This window comes from Myotis davidii, unplaced genomic scaffold, assembly GCF_000327345.1.
Source record: "Myotis davidii unplaced genomic scaffold, ASM32734v1 scaffold268, whole genome shotgun sequence".
NCBI classification, from domain to species: Eukaryota; Metazoa; Chordata; class Mammalia; order Chiroptera; family Vespertilionidae; genus Myotis; species Myotis davidii.
In genome coordinates, this window is record NW_006383015.1 from 2,058,875 (window position 1) to 2,081,388 (window position 22,514).

The following is a 22,514-nucleotide window of genomic DNA, read 5'->3' on the forward strand; positions in this document are numbered from 1 at the left end:
TACTTCACAACTAGATCTAACTAAATTTTTATCAAGACATATGCACTTGCAGATGATGTATTCTTATAAAAGCAGTGCCCCTCTTGGAAAAGTTTATTAGCCAGCTTTTTTAACCCAGATTATAGATGATAGAAGGTATATCTGTAATGAAAAAATATTTTATCACTTGATAAAATAAAATATAAAATGAATATGCTGAATGCTGGAAAAGTAAATTAAATGAGGAGAAATGTTTCAAATGAAAACTGAAAATTATGTAAGTTCTACGAACTTGCAAACGTTGACAATCTAAGTACTTTACATCAAATTCCACTTTAGAATCTATGGCAGTCCTTCTTTGACATATTTTCATGCTTATTTTGGTCCCCAAATGGAATAAAGAGCTAATTTCTGGCAGTAGAGGCAGGAATTAGGGAGAATAAGAGTATATAAGATTTGTATATGTATGAGAAAAAAAAGCCATTAGGCCAAAAAACTGATTGGTACCAAAGGTGACTTAGAACAATTTAAAGTGAGAATGGAGGGCAAAGAGTGAAAGAGGCAATGTGAAGCCATTTCTTTATTTAAACATTTCCAGAATTCTCAATTGTGCAATGCCTGAGGGCTGCACAGTTTTCTTTCTATTGATGCAACATGAAGGACAATTTTAAAAAGTTAACAACTGCTTTTAAGTAAGACTATTTTATTTAAACTTTTTTCAAAATATAAAAATAATAAACATTATGGATATTTAACAAAACATAATTCAACTATAAATAAAAATGTTGACAACCCCACATAAACATGTAATACTATAAACATTCTAAGCATACAAGAGTTTTCTAGTTCAAGTTTTACTTTTTTCAAGTTCAAGTTTTCATACTTAAATTAAAAAAAAAAGCTGCTACAGCTTAACCAATTTCTTTCGCTCCACTCAAAGAGCAGGGAATTTTTCCCCATGCCAACACACATTCATGAAATGGATACTTATGGGCACAGGTATTAAAAACTGGAACAATCCAGTCTCCAGACAAGAAAAGATTCCTTTGGTGTTTTAAGTTCAACAATCCACAGAAGTTGTGTTAAATTAAACCACTTATTAAAGGAAATCTTGTGCCAGACATGTTCTATCACACCCAGAACAGGTTCAGGATTCTAAGAATAAAAAATGAACACCTACGAATGCTTTGCTGATACTTAAAAAATCGTATCTTAAGAACATTCACTAAGGTGCTGGAATAAAGTTTTGTAGATGGAGAAAACAATCTACGCATTAACACAAAACTTGTACAATGTAAATAATACATCTCTTTCCAACTCATCAAATGTTCTATAAATATTTAAGAATTACCCTGCCTCCTGTTGAGTAAAAGACAAATGGGAATTTAAAGCAGAGCAGGATTACACCATATTTTCAGACTAGAAAAGTTTTCTATTTGAAATATAGGAAAACTGAGCCATGCTAAATGTTTCATTTTTTAATTCTAGCCAGGTTAACACAGTTCCTCCCATCAAAAGAGCCAATGATAAGCTGAAGAAGCAATTTCCTTTGGGGAAGCTGGGCAAAAATAAGTACGTCATTCTGCTTATCTTTAAATTATGGGGTATTTTCTAATGGACTGGGCTCTTTACTGACCACAGACCACTTTTCTACTTATGCTGTTAGAAGAAAATAAGTCAAAAGCAATCATAGATGAAAGCCTAGCAGTCCAAACAACAGATTCAAAAATGATATTGAAAGGTTTTATAGCACCAATGACTTTTTCCTAAGACACTTTGGGGCTGCATCACTTATCTTGTAAACAAGATCAAAATATTCAATTTGTATTTTGAGATAAATATTTATAAACTCTATTTTAAAAAACAAATATAGCATGACTAGAACAGCTAATAGTGTAAAATCCAAGTATATTAAAAATATAGATATATAAAAGGTTTCCATAATGCAATCACGCAGCGGTAAACTGCATCGTTCAATTACACAAGTGATTCTGTACAGTTATCTACACATAGCTTCATGAGAATCTTATTCAGGAAAATGAAATTAAAATCCTTCCTTAATCAACATATGGGAATTTAAATACTTAACTGATCTACTGGATCTCACAGCAATTTCCAAAAAGCGCAATGATCTTAATGAGAATCAAATCACCTTGACTCTGATTCAAATGGTAGTTCATTTTGTTTTGCTTTATTTTGTTTTTAATTTAAAGGCAAGGGGAAAACAGGAAGATGACAAAATAAAGTTGAGGGCAGTAGTATGTGGTCCACATCCATTAACCAACTAGAACTGTTCACAGCAAATATGGTCTCAGAAAACGTTCTTTAGGTTTCACCTAGCACGGAAACCACTATTAGATGGGCAGAGTATCTTTCCTTGAAAAAATACTGAATTAATCTGAAAATATATTTACAAACTCGCTATATGATAGTTTGCAAATTAAAACTAAAGTTTTTAATTTTAAAAAGGCCTTGTATATAGTAGGTCATAATTATGTTTGAATACCTTCCAAAGTCTGTACTTTTCCTTCAAACCAAGCCTAATATTAATCATGCTGTCTCCAACTAATGTGGATCAAAATAGATCATTTACATTATGATAGATGTGTTCATTCTTTTTATTTTTCATGAAGACAGAGGCAATGCACACTCAATAAAGTGTTTATAGAATAGTCAACTTTGCACGTAAAAAAAAAGTGAAAATATAGCATGGACAAAGGTGAACAGAATCAAGTGTAGTTTGGACTTTCCTAATAAAGAGTTTGTACCAAGAATAACTTCTCAAATGTCTCATGAGAATTTGAAGAAATATTCAAAAACTGATGTTGAAAACTTTTTTAATGGCACCCATTATAAAAGGAGTGTTTTTGGTAAATACCTGGGTTAAATTAAATCATGTTCTATAAATAATTCTGCCATATTAACACTAGTAATATTAATAATTGCTTTCTAATAAATAATATGGGCATATGCCTTTTAAAATAGGAAAATTACAGTGTCTTTAACAATGTAAGACACACAATATTCTTTCCCCTTGCTTTCAAGATTGTCTTTGATGTCTTGACTGAGAGGAAAATATGGAAAAACTTGTAAACTAGGCATTTAATAGGTATTTTTCAATATTTACACTCCACAGGTCATCATCCTGCAATACTTGAAAAGAAAGAAAAATAGTTTCCTTGTTGGTTTTAAAGAGCTAAGGACTTTAAAATTATTCAGATAAGAGGTCTTGGGAACAACTTGAGTAAATATATTTAGAATAGGCAAGTGTGTGTAAAAAAAAAAATATTTTACCATCTGTCCAAAATATTTGACTATTCTAACCCCAGAAATATAACCTTTGAAAACCCAGAAAATTTAAAAGTATACCCATGCTTAACTTTTCAATCATTTTCTTCATTCTAAATTGTTCGTGTTAATTAACACAGCATCATGGCTTTATAGATTTCCTAGACACAATTCTGAAGTTGACTGAGACTGAACTTATGTCATATTAGGAAACCAAGAGGTCTTTTGTCTTCTTATAGTGAAAAAAAAGGAAGTAAAGGGGAGAAAACATTTAAGAATAAGGTCAGACAAAGCACACACTCAGATATACTTCTGGACTCAAATGTACCCTTAGAGAACTGTAAAGATAAAATGCTAATTATAGCACATGTAAACATCTATTCAAATTGATAAAAGGCAAACATAAAATAATAGAGTTATTATAACAGTCGTCTCCCAGACAGGAACAGATCTTGCTGTTGTAGTCACAAAGCTAAATTCAGGCAATGATGATCTCTCTCTGCTGGAAAAAGAGAAGACTATTAAAAAAAACTCTGAAAATCATAAATGATCTAAACATTGAATCACACCATAAATTGATCTCCAATTTTTCTAAGCTTAAAAAAAATCTACTTGAGAAAGGATCAAAATCAAAGTTGTAGACAGATCTATTTTAAAAATCAGCTTGGTTTTTTAATGAAACCTCTGAGGTGCATTATGCTTCCTTAAAACATTAAGCTGCAAAGATCACAGCTCTACATGTCTATCATCTAAAAATTATGGTTAGGAAATGTAGTAACTGGTCAGATAGCAAATTTTATAGAGGTATAGGTAGGCAAAGTAATTTGAAAAAATCATGAGCAAATTCCAAGGTATTACATATAAAAATGAAAGCAAAAACAATTATCTTAAGTTTCCCCAAAATTTCAAAGTAGTTGCAGGGTACATCTAATTACCTTAAACTCCACATGATAATCATGTCATTCTTTAGTCACACTATATGACATAAAATTCTATGCTAAGCACAATGATTAACAAAAATAAATAAAAGGAACACATCAAAATGAGGCAGTGCTTGGTATACACAAGAAGGCTAATTTGTATGATGGGGAGATGAGTAGGTAGATGAAATGAAGTAACAAGGAAACAGGGATAGGAACAACTATAATAAACTGATTCCAGAAAAGTAAAATAAAAAATGCTTTCAATTACACTAAGTAATGAATAACATAATACTTATAAACTTAAAGAAAATTATTTACCAAATTAGACATTTTTCAACTAAACAATGTTTTCATTAGAAATTACTGAGCATGGCAGTCATGTTCACCAAAATTTATTTCTGAGAATTTTTTGGTAGCTATTTTGGAAATTACCTGCTGTCATCTGACAGGTATATAATAATCAGAGAGAGAGAGAAAACTACTCTTCTCTAAAAGCCTGTGTACATACCTTAAAGCAACTAGCCAGTTCAAGAAGTTAACAAGAACAAGGTAGTTCCTGAGTCTGGGAAAAGGACATTTTTCTTTCTGCCTGACAAATGTTATACACTCATGATTTAATACTAGGTTAAATTTCCACTTTTAATTTATAGGGTTTTATAAGAGTAAGAAAAACCCTGAAAGACCAAAAGGTGAAATTACTTAATTACCCAGAATTTCATGCAGGATATTTTTTGTTTTAAAAGGCTAAAATATTTTTATAAAGGTTTTTTAAAAAGCTTAAATTTTTATATAAATTCTAGAAGAAGTAAAAAAAAATTCTATAATTAGTTCACACTGTAGGTAAGGGGGAAATGAAAATATAGATGATAAGGTTTGATAATACTGTAAGATAACCATTGATATTTTAACATAACCAAACAAGCAACTGTTTGCTTCCTTTCTATATAACCTTTAGAGTCAATGATTAGTGTTCCAATTAAGATTGGAAATACACTCTTCATAAAACAGTTCTAGTAACAGGAAATGCCCTTCAATTAAACTCAGCCATTTTTTCTAGATAATCAGCTAACACAGTGAAGTCTTGTCTTCATAGTAAACTACTAATTGATACATTTGATCATATTGCAATAAAACAAGCACTATGCAATACTCTCCCATTCCTACAACATGATTTCAATAAATGCTTGGGCATTGGTTAAATACTAAAATTAAATTTTAAAATGTTACAATTATCCAATAACATTTAAAACAACACTGCTTAGGTAGAGACATAAAATACTGAAATATGTAAAATGACAATTCAACCATCCCTTGAAGTAATCCTAATCAATCTTTTATCCAATAATACATAATTTTCCTTAATTTTTTTCCTGTAAGCAGTAGTTAACTACATTATTCTCAATCCTTTTTTCAGTCCCAATTCGGCCCAGATCTATACTTAATAAGAGAACTGTATTTAAAAATGTGTTTCAAGTTTTAGGTAGCATATTGTAATAGGGAAGAGTTTTAACTTTGAATTCAGAAGTGAATGCAAGAGTTATAAGCAGAAAGGAAAAGTGCTAGTGAATACAGAAGTTAATCCATACTTCATAGGCTAAATGAAATTTGCACCAGCAAAGGCAAGCATTTGAGAATACTTATATAAAACTGTACTAAGACACATAATATGAATTACCATAACCAAATTGAAATTGTTTCAATTGATAAGACAGAAACAGTAGCAACAAGTATGTAGAATTGGTATAGATATATTAAATTGTTTTAGAATAAACGCTAATAATACACCAGGGAAGCTATAAATGTGAAAGGAAACTTAGAGATCATCTAGTCCAACCACTTTCATTTTACAGACAAGGAAACTGCCCTGGATAAGTTAAGAGACTTATCTAAGGCCACAGAGTGAGTTATAGAGCTGGGACCAAAAGCTAAATCTCTTAACCCTTTTCCAGTATTCTAAACTAGGGAATGGAGTAGATATAAAAAACAGTGGGATGGACTAGATTAGTGACCCTTGCCATTTCTGTTCTTACATACTAATAGAAACCAAAAGGCCATTTTACTTCTGAAACTGACTACAACATTTAACTCTCTAAAAATATTAATGGCTTAGTTTATGGAAATTCCACAGACTACCTGTGTATTCCTCCATCAGCATTTGTAACCCCAGTGGTGCAATACCTAACTGTAGCAATTTTTTAGCAAAACGTTCCAAATGACTGAGAAGAGCTTCAGGAGATATTTTAAAAAATTGATAAGAATTGACAAGGGAGGTAATTGTCACTCCATTATTGGAGATTCAAATGTGCATTCATCCATTAATTCATCCAACAAACATCTCAGTGCCCACTATGAGCCAGGCTTTGTGATAATCACTAGAGATAAAAAGATGAATAAGACATGGTCCCCTTCCTAGAGGAGCTTGTAATCTAATGGGGAAGACAGACATATAAACCAGATAAATTATATTGCAATATAAGTACTTGTAACAGAGATAGGAACAAAACGCTGTATTAAAAGGGAGGGTAAAGTTATGAACTGGCTAATGACCAAGAAGTCCACTAATATTGTGCAAGAACTACACATTTATTGCACACGATTTCATGCTCAATCAATTAGAAAGGAGGTAGCAATATAGTTTTTAAAAAACTATAGCTGGCACTGAAATCAGAATGAGTGCATTCAATTCTAGTAGTCACTTTCCATGACTAGCAGTGACTTTGGAGAAGTCATTCCATCTCTATTATTCCAAATTTCCTTATCTGTAAAATGGAAATTTAACAGCTGATTTAAAGGGATAGCTTAAGTTTTGAATGAGAATAGATGAAAGTACTTAGATATAGATGTAGACTACTAGTACTTATAAACATATTAATTTAAAAAACTCAATAGCAATGAAAATCTAAGTAATATTTACAATTAAAATCATTGCTAAAAATATAATTGTGAATCTAATGAATGTTGCTAATATTTAATCCCCATACTTCTGGACCAAACTGATATATACTTGTCTTCTGATTCATTCACAGCAAAATGGCTTAAAACATTTTAATTTTAGGTTACTAGAGAATGTAAAACTAGGAAGAGTAATTACCTATTTGTGAATTTAAATAATAGGTAATTTCAGTTACATAATAAGGGATTTTACAGTAATTTTTAAAATTATCAGGCTAAAATTTACTAATCAAATTATAAAGCCAAAAATCAGCATGGAGTTTTAACTGGCCTTTGAAATATTTTTTTTTCTTTATAATACCTGTTTCGTGTAAAAAGAAGAAACGTGAGCCTCTGCCAATTTGGCACCTTTCACGACTACTAAAAAGAAAAGAAAACAAACTTACCTAACAAATCAGAATAGTATATAGTCAACATAGAAGAGACTACACAAAAATCTGTCTTAGATCTAAGTATAGTTTTTGAAGAAGTATAGTTTAGAAGTATAGTTCTAAGAAGAAGTTTTTGAGTAAAGTCACTATTTGGACAAAAGAAATCTGACTTTGAAATTTTAAATATAAACATATGCACTAATTGCAAGTCAAAACATTCCTATGAAATAGTATTACCATCAAGAACATTATATAACTTTAACCCTAAGTGTGGAAAAAATCCACTAGTCACTCCACTGGTAGAAGAGTGTGGGTGGTGGAATTACAGTTTGTGATTGTGAGGACCACAGTATGAAAAGAAAGTGATGTTTTTGATGTGACTTTTAATATAATCACTATAATCTCAGGAGAGGCAGAAATACTTGTAAACAAAATGATGAATTTAAAAATATAAATATATATCCGCCCACCCCTTCATTCTACAAAGAATGCATTTATATCCTGTATCAACTTTAAGTGATCATGTTCACTTGCCAGAGAAATCAACTTAAAAATCACAATGTTGTAAATGTCAAGTATTTTTATACAAATATAGGAAACGCACACTTAAAATATCAGACTGAAACACTTACCAAACTGTTTTCCTAAAGTAGTATCTATAGTACATTTCTTTATTCATACATCTTCAAATGGTCAAGTTTTCTTTCATACATCCAAAATGTAATGTGATGGTTTTCTTATTCACCAAATGTTAGCTCTACTTGAAGTCTGGTTCCAAACTAATCAGCCTGCTTTTAAATTTTAAGACATCTGTTGAAAATTTATAGGATCAAACCAAACTGAAGTGGTATAAATTTTAAACATTGGATCGTACATTATTATAAAGGTATCAGTAACCATTATTACTAAAAATAAGTTAGTGATTATAGCTCCTTTTGTGATAATTGGGGGAAAGGGTAGATCACCATCAGGAATGGTCTATTTTAACTTTTTTTTTCTTTCTTTTTATCTTTTTTTTTTTTAAATCAAAGAACATCGTCTTGGTTATGTGTTGTTGTTTTTTTTTTTGTCATTGCTTTTTTTTTCTTTTCTTTTCTTTTTAAAAGACCATTCCACTTTATTTTAAACATCTGAATGCATAAGGAGAGTCATATGCAAAGCAGTCATACACCATTATCATTGAAACCCATATGGTAAAATACATACACAAGTCCAACAAAAGGCTAATACATAGTAAAGCCTAAGCATACTACTATGTAATATTATGAATACATACTTGGAGACTTTAGTTAGAGTACTATGTTATCCATTTTTGAAAACATTCATTAAGATTTTAAATGCAAATTCATTCCTTATTTGGAGTAAAACAAATTTCTCTAAATTATTACAAGTATTGGTCATAAGTTTTCAGACCTATTCATTAAATTACAAAGAACCCGAAGAATTCTGTATTGTTCAGTAGAAGTATGTAATAAAAACATTGCATGTTTCTAGTGTGATGTCTTTAGCAATTGTTTACTGAAATAAAATGCAAACATTAATCTTTCAAAATACAGGATCAGAAGGTAGTTTTCTTTTCTTCTATTTGTGAAATCCATCTTCATCACATTTACCAAAAATTGTTTTTACAAATATGTAAAAGTACATTAGATAATACTAATGAAACACAGGTAGAGTTCTAGCATGTGCAGATCAATGATCAGTCAAATCATCTTCTCCAAGAACGAGATTCATTGTCCTCTTCTTCTTCATCATCATCTTGAAGTAATGAGTCATCCACCATAGACTCTTCCTGAAACTTTAGGTTAAAATGCATTTAGGAATTTACCCAAAAAAAAAGAAAAGAAAAAAGGTGACACTTTTAAATACTGATTTCTCTCAACAGAGTTGAATACAAAAGGTATTGCTATAGCTAGGATATTCAAGAAATAAAAAGCAACCTTTACTGACTCAATGCTTTCTCTACAGTATCTATTCTATTGCTTGCATCAAACAGGCACTAAAGAATTATCAAAGTAAGCCTTTGTACATGCTGTTTCTCCTGCCTCTCTTTACCAAATAATGCTATCTTCTCTATACCTACAAAACATTGTTTATTATCTTTTTTTTAAAGAAAACATCAGTAAGTCTTCTCTGACTTACCCTAATGCTGGACACTAAATCAACCAATAAGTTGTATAAAAGTCTATCCAGATTTTCTACTGTACGTAAACAAACATTTTCTTTATAGCATTCCTTTTCTCCATTCCTTTCATAAAAGCTTCTCAGACTGCTTTTCAAAATACCTAATACCAGGAGCTCTCCTGCTTTTCTCCCCATTCAATTCAAACTCATGGAAGGACAAAGGTATAATCTAAAATATAAAATGACAAATCATGTATATGAGTTTCAAAACACACAATTTATTCTTGCATTTGACTATGGATATGTGTTAACAGCCTTGAATGCTCTTCAAACAAAATGAAGTGACACTGATAAGCTAACAGAGATAAAACGTGTTTGTTTAGTGTCCCTACCTTATCTTTATTTTTTAACTTCCTCAACTTTCTCCTACAGCCTATTTCATGATTAAACAAATAGAGTTGCTTATTTTTAAGTCTGGGGTTGTTCAAAGGGCTCACTGGTCTTTATGCTCACAAGTCTCAGACTAACTGCTGTTACCCAAGAAAAATGTAGTCTCTACAATTATCCCTCTGCTCAAATATGCCTCTCAACTATATTCCCCATCCAAGCTCTTGGTTTATGGAAAGTTTTATTATCACTTAGGGTTCAGTTCAAAGGTCACCAACTCCTTCAAGATTCTTATGGACAGAAATAATCAGTCTTTCCTTTGGATTCCAACCACATATTGTTCAAATCTTTATTCAGCATATCAGTCTGCCTTTTATTATAATTTGTTTCTTATGGGTCTGTCAGCACCACCCCCCTTTCCAGTTTATAAGCTCCTTGATGATAGGGACCGTGTCTTATTCATTTTTATGCCTATCACAGTATCTACCATATACCAGGCATTCATTCTAATGAACTAAAACAATATGAATTAAAATAAAAAGTACCTGAAATGTTAATAAAGCAATTGAGAATATATACTTTAAAACTTGAAATATTACAAGATTTCCTATGGATAAAAAATCTAACAAATAATTATTCTTTTAAGAATAAATGAAAACTGAATGTGTGTGTGTGTGTGTGTGTGTATATGATTTGCATATAATCTTTTTGGATTAGCAATCTACAGATTTCATTAATCCAGAAAATTTAAAGTTGTCTGCATTTATCTGATATCCCCTGCCTGAAATATGGCTCAGGAATAAAAGTTTTATGTTAAAAATCACAGATATAAAATCACAATTTATATAAAAATGTGAACATTTAAGGGCAAAACCAAGTGAAAAAAACAAACATACTTCCTCTTCATCAGGTTCAACTTCTTCTGTTTCAACAGCTGAAATATTAGTTATTGGTTTATTCCATGCCAGTTTTAGATCCTGCCCTTTGAAACGAGCTCCATGAACTGCAGCCTAAAATAATTAAGAACATTGGAATATAGAACATTAATAATTTCTGAAGAAAAAATATTATAGCACCTAATATTTAAATTAACTCACCTAAACACAGTGAAGACAGCTGTCTATTAATTTGACTTGTGGTTATTTACTGAATAACTATTTACTACTTATAATAATTTGCTTTATATGGTTATTTCTAAAATTAGCCTAGGAATTGGAAATTCCTTTAAAAAGAAAACAAGAACAATTTCTCACAATTGATCAGAGCTATTTCAGTACTCGCCATTATTTGACTAGAAAAACTATGTCTACATGTTTACAATATAATAATTGCCATTTAAGACAATAGTCTCAAAGTACTTCAAGATCCTGAATCAAAGTCTAAGTTAGAATCAACAGGCTAAATGTATTTTTCTGCATTTTAATTCTTATAAATGACATATATAGTAACTATAAACTAGAAATTTTTAATAGAATTAAAATAATTTTGCATGCATAAATTATCACATTATTTTTATATTATATCACATGATCACAAATTGATATATCACAATTATAAAATATAAATATCTCAATGAAGGAAAAATATGGAACTTTTCTATAAAGTAGTTTCTACAAAGCTTCCAGAATTGCATATAAAACTTATTAGTAAATAGTAAAGTCTAAATACTTGCTGCATTAACTAGCTGCTTTGGAAATAGTGGATTCAAATTAAAGTAACATGAACTAACATAAATCAATGTAAGCAACATACCAAAATAACTCATAGTCACAAAAGATTTATAGCACAATCTCAAAGTACAGTACAATGTGAAATGTAGAAACAATTACACGTTCAATGACATCTGACCATGAGTTGTGTGACATTAAAGTCCCCAGGTATAAATTTTAAATCTGCACATATAAATTTGTGACAAATCTATAGGATTCCATGTCTAATAAAATGCAGCTCAGGAGTTTTTAGTCCATGGCCTCCTCACAATGTCATATAACTAAAAATTTTTAAAGTACTTATATATGAGATTTAAGTCCAGAAACAATTTGTAATTTTTCAAGCTGTAGCTATTAGATTGTATATAAAAAAGGCTAATATGCAAATCAACCGAATGGCAGAACAACCAGTCACTATAACACGCACTGACCATCAGGGAGCAGATGCTCAACGCAGGAGCTGCCCCCTGGTGGTCAGTGCATTCCCACAGGGGGAGCGTTGCTCAGCCAGAAACTGGGCTCAAAGCTGGCGAGCGCAGCGGTGGTAGCAGGAGCCTCTCCCACCTTTGTGGCAGCGCTAAGGATGTTCAACTGCCAGCTTAGGCCCACTCAGGCGGACATCCCCCAAGGACTCCCGGACTGTGAGAGGGTGCAGAGCGGGCTAAGGGACCCCCCCGAATGCACGAATTTCATGCACTGGGCTTCTAGTATACTATAAGGAAAAAAGTACTCAGAATATTAAACTTTTATTCCCAGAAATTATATTATTTGTGGTAAAGGTGGCATTTTTATTTTCAGACTTACATATAGAGCACATAACTAATTATGTTGGTGTCAGTGAAATGTTGAGTTTTCAGCATGAAAAAAGATAGAGCTATGAAGACCCCTGAGATTAAGTAAAACCCTTATAATCCAGAATTAATTTACAAGTATTAGTAAAGGCTTTCTTTCTTCCTACCTACCTACCTCTCTATGTACACATATATGTGTGTATATGCATGTGTGCATAAAACTCCTAAAGTTCAGAATTAAATGGAACATATCAGTAGTTGCTTTGAATTTATTTGTACAGGGTATATGTGAATATGTGTATAAGTATATGTGTACATGTGTGTATGAATGTACGTATATTTTTTTCACTCCCAGCTACGATCACTGAAAAGAATTAGTGACTGTAATGTACGCAGTAGTAATAAGCATCTGTAGTGCTTATACTGTGGTTTCAAAAAACCTTTGCTCTGTAAAAACAATCAGAGCTCCTCAGAGAAACGGCCAGCTTTCAGGTCTTGAAGAGAAAATGTATAAGATGAACTCAAAACACTTTTCATACCAGAAAGCAAAAACACTATCATAACCCATCAGGATCCTGTCAAAAGGACTGTTAAAAAACTTGTATACTGGCCACAAAAATGGAATAATCTATACTAATAAAAGACTATGTGGTCATCACACCCTCACACCATGATGCCCTCACGCCATAACAATCCATCACCAGGAGGCAGCGTGTGCAGTGGGTGCGCAAGGATGTGCGGGGCTGCATGGGCAGCGAGGTGCATGGGTGGGTGGGGCTTGACGCTGTGTGTGTGTCCCGGAGGCGGGTTCCGGTGGCTCCACGCAGAGCCGTGGAAGCAGGGTCAAGCGGCTCTGTGTGGTGCAGAGGCAGGACCACCGGCTCCAGCCTACCTCTTTGGGGCAATCCATTAAGGAGCCCCATATGGGTGGGCAGGGCGGGCCTACCTCTTTGGGGAGATCCATCACGGGGCTCCTGCACTGTGAGAGGGCACAGGCCAGGCTGGGGAACCCCCAGCCCAAGTGCACGAATTTCGTGCACTGGGCCTCTAGTACATAAATAACTGAGAACAATGGACCAATATCCATAATATGTTTCAAGCTATAAGTTATGATGGTATAATACCAATCAAACTATCTCAAAATATAAATCTTATTTTGGATCCTTAAATGAGTAAAAAAATTTTAAGAAAACCAGGGAAATGTAAACCTTAACTGGGTATTTAATAATGCCTAAGAAATATCAATCATTTTTTAGGTCTAGTAAGAGTACTGTGCTTTATTTTTTTAAGATTCTAACATTGAAAGACACACTAAAATGTTTACAGGTGAAATGATATGATGACTGACAGTGGCTCTAAAATAAAGACAAGGAGGATGATAGTGGGTGAGATATAGACAAAATAAGATGGGCTGCAAGTGGGTACTCACTAAAGGTTTATGATGAGTATATGGGGGTTCATTTCACAAGTCTCTCTAATTTTCACATTATGAAATGTAAAGAAAAACTATATTTAGGTTGTGAATCTAAATAAAATATACAATATGCAGCTTTTCACAAACTTATCTGACAGAAGAATTCTTTGTTAGGGAAGCTCTTGTAGAATCAGTGTTCTGTAAAAACAGTGTGGGAAAATTGACCTAAGGTCATAAGAGTTAAAGCTGCAATCCTATCCTAGCGTACCTTATGTACCATATGATTAAAGCTAATTTTTAAAAGAAGGCTAAAACCAAGTTTATTAATGTTTGTAATAACCACAGTATACAATGTTTATGCAGGAGTTACATTAAAGGACCACAAATTTAAAAAGAAAGTAAATTCTAATTTTTTAGAACTTACAGGGAAAGAATTCTTTCATTCCTTTAACTCCTGAGTTCAAACCCATGGCCACTTTCCAACAAGTTTTAGACAGATTTACTAATTCTGGTAGCACACTGCCCATCAGATGGCAGTACTTAGTAACTGTTAAGTAAATCAGTAAAACATACACAAAAGGTTCTTCTATACACATGATTTGATTTCTCTTAATTGAATCCACTTTATATTGTTCTTGCTATAAATTTAGTATTTATTCAGTCAGCCCAATCAACTGCTAACTGCTTATGTTGCACTATCTTCTATGAACACAATTTTATATTTCTACCTTCAGGTCTAAAGAATCAGAATTTTGAAGTAATCTACTCTTTCTTGTCTCTATTCAGTTTCCAATCATTTCTCATTCTGAAAAGAAACCCATAGTGATATTAATAATAGCTAACATTATAGCCAGAATTAAGAAGGTTTACTATGTCCCCAGGCATTGTTCTAGGTAACTTTGTAAGTTTTGAATTAGTAAACCCTCACCATTCTCTGGAGAAAAATTTCTTTGAAGCTACCTTACCATACCACACAATGCCAAACTGTATGATTAAATAAAGAGTAAAACAGTAACTTTAAGGAGAGAAACACAAGATAATCTGTTGAAAACAGTTTGAGGCATGGGTGTGAAAAAATGCACTCGTAGAACAAGATTCACTTTCCTTTTCATATAAAAAGTTATACACCTCTTTGTGTTTAGAACTGATTCTTATAAAATAGGAACTTAACTGTTCCTTTACTAAAATTGGATCCTTGTACCTTACAGAGGTATAGGGATAATTCAAAGTAGGAAAAATAACATTCTAATCAGTCATGAGAAGAAACTACGTTTTTCTATCCTATTTGGGTACTTATCCAACTTTAGTACATAGGGTGGTGATAGGAAAATAGAAAATACAACAGCAGGAACCATCTTCTAACTAACTTAATCAAATTATAACTATCTTAGACTAAAGCTAAAAGTGTTCTGTTTATATTATTATTCCTTAAAATATTTTTACCTTTTTTTCCGAGGGAAAATTTCTCCCTTTTCAAGTTGTTATATTTGAACTAGAGGCCCAGTGCATGAAATTTGTGCACGGGTGGGGTCCCGGGGCCTGGTTAGCGATCAGGACTGATTGGGGCCAGGCTGGAGAGGAGGCGACTGTCGCCAGACCAGGTGCAGAAGGAATGGACACCAGATGCCAACACTGCCATCACAGGCGCCCCGCCACCACATGGGTCCCCGCCTCCACCCCCCGTCCCTCGCTGCCGCGCTACCACTAAAGCAGGAGGGCGGGCGGGCAGCAGGCTGATCAAGGCCTACCAGCAAGACGGAGGGATGGGGCACAGGAGGTTGGCCGCCAGCCCCAAGGAGGGAGCCAGCCCCCGGCCTCCCTGGGAAAGGGGCCACATCTGCCACCACCCATCCTCAGTTACCCGTCCCAACCCAGGGGCCGGCCCCGATCAAGTGATCAGGGCCTGGGGAAGGGACCATGGGAGGTTGGCCGGCCAGGGGAAGTTGGCTGTGGGCGCGCACTGACCACCCGGAGGCAGCTCCTGCATTGAGCATCTGGCCCCTGGTGGTCAGTGCATGTCATAGTGACTGGTCGTTCCGGTCGCTTAGGCTTTTATATATATAGATGTCTCAACTACCTTATTCTTGTACTTTCACTTTGAAATACTATGCATCTATTGATTACAGAACGTAAAGAGACATTCATTCATAAATCTACAATAAGAGTTCAGAAAATAAGAAAAATGAATAAATATTAGCAAAGGTTAACAAGTTTCTTGAGAAAGCCTATCCTTTATCTTGACTTTATCTATATTTTGGTATTAAATTTCCTTATTTTACACAATGACGGTGAAGATAAATGCAATCTTTTGTATTTTTTAAGCATTCTTCCTTGACATAATTAAAAATTAGCATCCTTATGTCAAACACACTAATTTTTAAATTACTAAGCCTAATGTTTACTGAAATCCAGATCTTTAAAAAACCACTTCTATAGCCTATACTCTGCCTGTATAAGATAAAATTTCAACTTAATTTTCTAGTCTCTTTTAAAATAGAATGTTACAAAATTTAAAGAAATTTTATGGCTTAAGGCAGTGGTTCTCAACCTTCCTAATGCTACGATCCTTTAATACAGTTCCTCATGTTGTGGCGACCCCAATTTCATTGTTACAAATTGAACATAATTAAAGCATAGTGATTAATCACAAAAACAGTATGTAATTATATATGTGTTTTCCGATGGTCTTAGGCGACCCTGTGAAAGGGTCGTTCAACCCCCAAAGGGCTTGCAACCCACAGGTTGAGAACCGCTGGCTTAAGGAATATTTTATGGTTTAACAACTTCTATATCTTCATTCTAAATGTTTATCACAGCAATAGTATTTACCCTGAAAAGGTAACTCTCATTAGATCTAACTTAACCTAGGTTATTTTGTCACTTATTCAGTGCTAAAGTCTTTCTTATACATTAATCCCTGATCTTTTCAATTCACTAGGGGACACATACACACACACACACACACACACACACACACACACACACACACACACACATATCCAAGATGGAAAAATCAAGACTCAAGAAAGAAGGCAGATGTCAAAAGTCTTAGCAAGGGCAAAACTTCCAAAAATTAGGTCTTTTCCCCCAACCCCCCTCCGCCACATAAGCAGAAAAAAGTAGTATGTATCTTTTAAATTATTACTAAATCCACAAACTTGGTAATACATTATTGTAACCATCTGTACAATAACTATCCGTGACTACTTCCTAGAAAGCAAACAGAACTCAGCTACTTATCTAATATTACATTGAAAATTATAACTGAATGCATTATTTAATGGAAGATCATTAAATAAAAGATTGCTCAAAACTAGATTTATAGAGGAGAAACCAAGATGGCAGCATAGGTAAACACCGGAAATTGCTGCCTGGCACAACCACTTCAAAAATACAACTAAAAGACAAAACGGACATCATCCAGAACCACAGGAAGGCTGGCTGAGTGGAAATTCTACAACTAGAAGAAAAGAGAAAATCACACTGAGTCTCAAAGGAGGTGCGGAAGTAAAGTGCAGAGGTACGGAGGCGCACGCGGAAAGGGCTCGTAACTGAGGACGCGGCTGTCTTTTTCAATCAGCAGGGAGTCTCAAGCTCCTGATGGCTCTGAACTCCAGTTCCGGGCGAGTCTCTGGGGACCTAGATTCATACGGGGAGAAACTGGACTGTCTGGCAGTGGGTGGAGCTCGAGGGCGGCTTTCTCTCACAGGTGCTTGCGGTGATTACCGAGGGACACTGAGACCCGGGGCTTCTTAGGGCAGGGCTGAGGATCAGCCATAGCTGTTTGCCCAGCCCTGTTGATTCCCTGAAACCCCACGCCCCCACCCAAGCTGTGCACAGAGGCTTTTGCATATGAATGACCTGTCCCTTTGCAATCTAAAATTACCTAACAAACTGCAGCTGAATCAGAGAGACCCAGAACCCAAAAGAAGTCCCAAAGCCCCAAGCAGCTTGCATTGCTTCAGAGCTGGGCCTCATTTGGGCACCTCCAAACCCCAAACAAGAAAGGGGAATCTACAGATCTCTTCGTAGCTCCTGCTGGGTAGCCTCAGGCAGAGGCAAAATTAGAACCTTCTTAGAGATCCAAGAGCCAGTGTACCCAACCTCCCACTGTAGACACAGCTGAATCTCACAGCCAATTGGCCTGCAGGTCAATTCCTCCCAATGATACCAACTACAATGAAGGCTTAACTACAACAAGACTGTGCACAAAGCTCACAAAGGGTGCACCAAGAATGTCCACCTCAAGTAATTGGGGAGGCTGAGGCACTGGGCCCTATAGAACACCTATCACAGAAAACCACTCTATCAACACAGGAAAGCAGCCAAAATATGGAGACAAAGAAACAGGTCACAAATGACAGAAATGGAGGAAAGCGAACTACTGGATATAGAGTTCAAAACCACAGTTATAAGGTTTTTCAAGAATATTCTAGAAATTGCCGATAAATTTAGTGAGACCCTCAATAAATCTAGTGAGACCCTCAAAAAAACTAGTGAGACCTTCGAGGATATGAAAAGGGACCAAATAGAAATTAAGCATACACTGGCTGAAATAAAGAATATTATACAGACACCCAACAGCGGACCAGAGGAGCACAAGAATCAAGGCAAAGATTTGAACAGCGAAGAAGCTCAGCTGATTTCACAACAGAAACTTTGCAGGCCAGAAGGGAGTGGCAAGAAATATTCAAAGTGATGAATACCGAGAACCTACAACCAAGATTACTTTGTCCAGCAAAGCTATCATTCAGAACTGAAGGTCAGATAAAGAGCTTCACAGATAAGGAAGAGCTAAAGGAGTTCATCACCACCAAACCAGTATTATATGAAATGCTGAAAGGTATCCTTTAAAAAGAGGAAGAAGAAGAAAAAGGTAAAGATACAAACTATGAACAACAAATACACATCTATCAACAAGTGAATCTGAAAATCAAGTGAATAAATAATCTGATGAACAGAATAAACTGGTAAATATAACAGAATAAGGGGCATAGAAAGGGAGTGGACTGACAATTCTTGGGGGGAAAGAGGTGTGGGGGGGTGCAGGAAGAGAGTGGACAAAAATCGTACACCTTGGACGAGGACAGTGGGGGGAGAGGGGTAAGGGCAGAGGGTGGGGTGAGAACCGGGTGGAGGGGAGCTATGGGGGAAAAAAAGAGGGACAATTGTAATAATCTAAACAATAAAGATTTAATTAAAAAAAAAGAACTAGATTTATAAAAATAGATCTCTGATAAGGAATCCCCACCCCAGTACCTAGAAACTAGGTATTACAGGCTCAGCTGAACACTTTTCTGCTACTTATCAGACCCACAATCTTTTATTGAGTACAATGCCCCAAGAGCAACCCCCACCTGGTAAACCCCAACAATGTACCATTTTGCTGGCAGGGAATATTTTCTACAAAAAGGATGAATCAATATTTAGAAGGTATATTAAAACTTATTTAGACCACAATCAACTTAAAACTTCTGAAAATCATCCAATAATTCATTCACATTAAATTAACTGTTTAGAACATTTAAAGCAATTTTTTCTAAGGACAAAATGGTGCATCTATTTCTCTACAAGTCTGAACAAAAAACACATAAGGTTCCTATAAATCCCCCACAGCTCATATCCATTTTTCTCTTTTAATCTTTTAAACCCAGAAGAAAGACAAGGTTGCATATACTTCTGGTCTTTCATTGGAAAGACAATTCAAAATAGTTTAAGACAACTGTACTAAAAGGACCCTAAAAGCTAGAACTTGGTATCATGTCTTGGGCAAAAAGTTGTAGAGGTTTAGTTGGGCATATACTGATTATGGAAACTTCCTTAGGGTTCAGTCAAAAGGTATTAAGAAGCAGCAGATGAAGGATGATTAAGAAGGGCAGCGATGAAAATTATATCTCAGTCTGCCAAAGAAGACTTCATTCTAGGCCATCTCAGAAAAAGGATAATGGAAAGTGGAGTGAAAGAAAAGAAACAGAATTCCTGACGTCTTGAAACAATATAACTTGACATTCAACTTGGTGACTATGTATTCTAATTATAACATGTTACATACTAGAGGACTGGTGCACAAAATTCATGCACCAGTAGGGTCCCTAGGCCTGGCCGGCAATCAGGGGTGATCAGCGCCCTCTGGCTGCCAGCTGGGGCCCTTCCTTCGTTCCGCTCCGCCCCCTGGTGGTCAGCACACATCATAGCAAGTGACGAAACTCCGGCTCTCCCGATTGAACACCCAAGGAGACACTTTTCATATATGCCTTTTATATATATCGATGACATTTTTTTGTGGCCATGTATTCTGCTGATATGTTCTATCTATTCTCAAAGTGTAGTTATGTAGTAAGTTTAAAAAGTTGATTTATATTAAAACTTAAAAGCAAGATTTATAAAATATTTAAATCCGAATTTTCAGTAAATCAGATTATAATACTTACTGCTTCAGCTTCTGCTCTTGTCTTGAATGTAATTACTGCATGAAGTGAAGAGTCATCAATCTGACAATCTTCAATTTCACCATATTGCTTTAAATTAAAAACAAGTATTTCCTCCAAATAAATATTTTGAAATATCCAAAATCCTAGTGGTTTTGTAAAATGTTAAAATATCATATAACCCAAAATACATAACAATTCATGGTTATTAACAGAAAAAATGGTGAATAATTCATTTTAGTACTTAATATTGTAAGATAGAGGGTGGTCCTATCTTCCAAATAACAATTTATAATTTTACACTTCCTAAAATGAAGGAAACCTATACTTCATTGAACTATTCTTTAAATAAAGGAAACAATGACCCAAATTGAGCTTCCTTATTGTCTTTCCTTTTATACTCATTATTTTCATTCCAGAATGTGTTAAATTCTTTCTAAAGCAGAATATTTAATCCTCAGAATATTCTTAGTGTTTTTGGGTTTTGTTTTTTTTTAGTATCATGCCCAATTTAAAGATGGGGGTGAAAAAGATTAAGAGAACTTAAGTAATCCCCCCCCCCAAGTAATTAAGTAAATTACAAGGATAAGAGTCCATATCTTTTGATCCTGATTTCACTCTTACTACAGACTCCTGTAGACCACACACACTACCTTTTCAGACATTTGAAAGCTAAACATATAAAATTATGCTTGTTTCGAATGCTGGAATTTTTACAAGTGAAGGAAGACTTTCTTACAAACAGCAACTTTTATCATATAAAATTCTAGTCCACGGCCTAGCCGGTGTTGCTCATGATTAAAGTGTTGGCCCACGCACTGAAGGTCGGGAGTTTAACTCATGGTCAAGGGCACATACCTGGGTTGCAAGTTCGATCCCCAGCCCCAACTGGGGTATGTGGAGGAGGCAACCAATTGGTATGTTTCCCACTCACACATTGATGTTTCTGTCTCCCTCACTCTCTCTTTCTCTCTCCCTCCTTACTCTATCTCCCTTCTACTCTCTTTAAAAATCAATGGAAAAAATATCCTTAGGTAAGGATTTAAAAAAAAATTCTAGTCCTTTATATATCATTACCAATACCTTCCTTCTTTCTTACACAAAAATAAAATTATAAACACGATTTCATTAAATGCACATGCACCTATACAGAAAAATTCTATAAAGAGAATGAACTTTAGGATCAGTCAGATCCAACTTCTGTCAGTTAAAAGCTGTGTAAATATGAGTAAGTTACTTAATCTCTTCATGCTTCATTTTCCTCATCTCTAAAATAAGGCACAATAAAGATACCTATCTCTTAGAGCTGTCAAGATAATTCAAAACATAGTGAGTTATATAAGGCACTCAGAATAACACTTCCCAAAAAAAGAAGTGCTTATAAGTTTTAAGCTATAATTTTTATCTACTGGGACCAGTAGCAGTTTCCTTTCTAGGTTGGCTAGACCTAAAATACAATATTAACACATAAAATTCCATCTTAATTTTAAAAATCTGGAATACTCGAGCAACATGTTAAATTTTTCCTTAAAAGTATCAAATGAAAGTAAACTACAGGATTTCCCTCTCTAAAGCAATAGTTTAAATCACTCATTTCACAATACCTCAAGGCTCACTAAGTGTAAGAATTGCAACATATCTTCCAGATAATTAAACAAACAAAAATACCCCTACAGCTTATTTTTTAAATAATTAATAAGACTTACAAAGTAATCAAACTCTTTGGTCAAATTAATGGGTTTAAATTACTCATGTCATTTTCATAATTTCCCCTTTAATATATCTATTATCCCCAACAATGATTATATTTGCTTTGTTGCTCAGTAAGAAAGTACCGCAAAATGAGGAAGAAGATCTTCTCTATCACTCTCTGTAAATGCAGAAATCTCCAATGCCCTTGGACGGTGATCTACCACAGCATGACCAGGTACACCTCGACCTCGACCTCGACCTCGGCCCCGACCCCTGCCTCTGCCATGAGCTGCACCTCGACCTCTTGAATGAATTCCTCTGCCCCGACCAGATGAAAGAATCCCTCGTTTGGCAGCCTAGAGAAAATTAGACACAAGTTAAAGACCACAATAACTAACACAAGCCAAGTGTTATACTTTGTCAGGTGAGTCAAACTTTTATATAATTTGACATCAT

General features: G+C 34.5%; 1 protein-coding gene across 9 annotated transcripts in view; it reads right to left on the reverse strand.

The window, feature by feature from the left end:
• Nucleotides 1–2,142: 2,142 nt before the first annotated feature.
• Nucleotides 2,143–22,514, reverse strand: part of RBM26 (RNA binding motif protein 26) — an 89,588-nt gene continuing 69,216 nt past the window's right edge. For 5 of the 9 annotated variants that reach the window (XM_006778923.2, XM_006778922.2, XM_006778920.2 and 2 more), the window contains 4 exons: nt 22,202–22,414; nt 20,370–20,456; nt 10,921–11,034; nt 8,153–9,311 (listed from right to left, as the gene is read on the reverse strand). In XM_006778923.2, the coding sequence (XP_006778986.1) occupies nt 9,222–9,311; nt 10,921–11,034; nt 20,370–20,456; nt 22,202–22,414 (504 nt within the window). In that variant the 3' untranslated portion in view covers nt 8,153–9,221. Of the gene's footprint in view, nt 3,770–7,443; nt 9,312–10,920; nt 11,035–20,369; nt 20,457–22,201; nt 22,415–22,514 lie in introns of those variants that run through there. The other 4 variants (XM_015558117.1, XM_015558119.1, XM_015558118.1 and 1 more) reach the window with 4 other exon arrangements.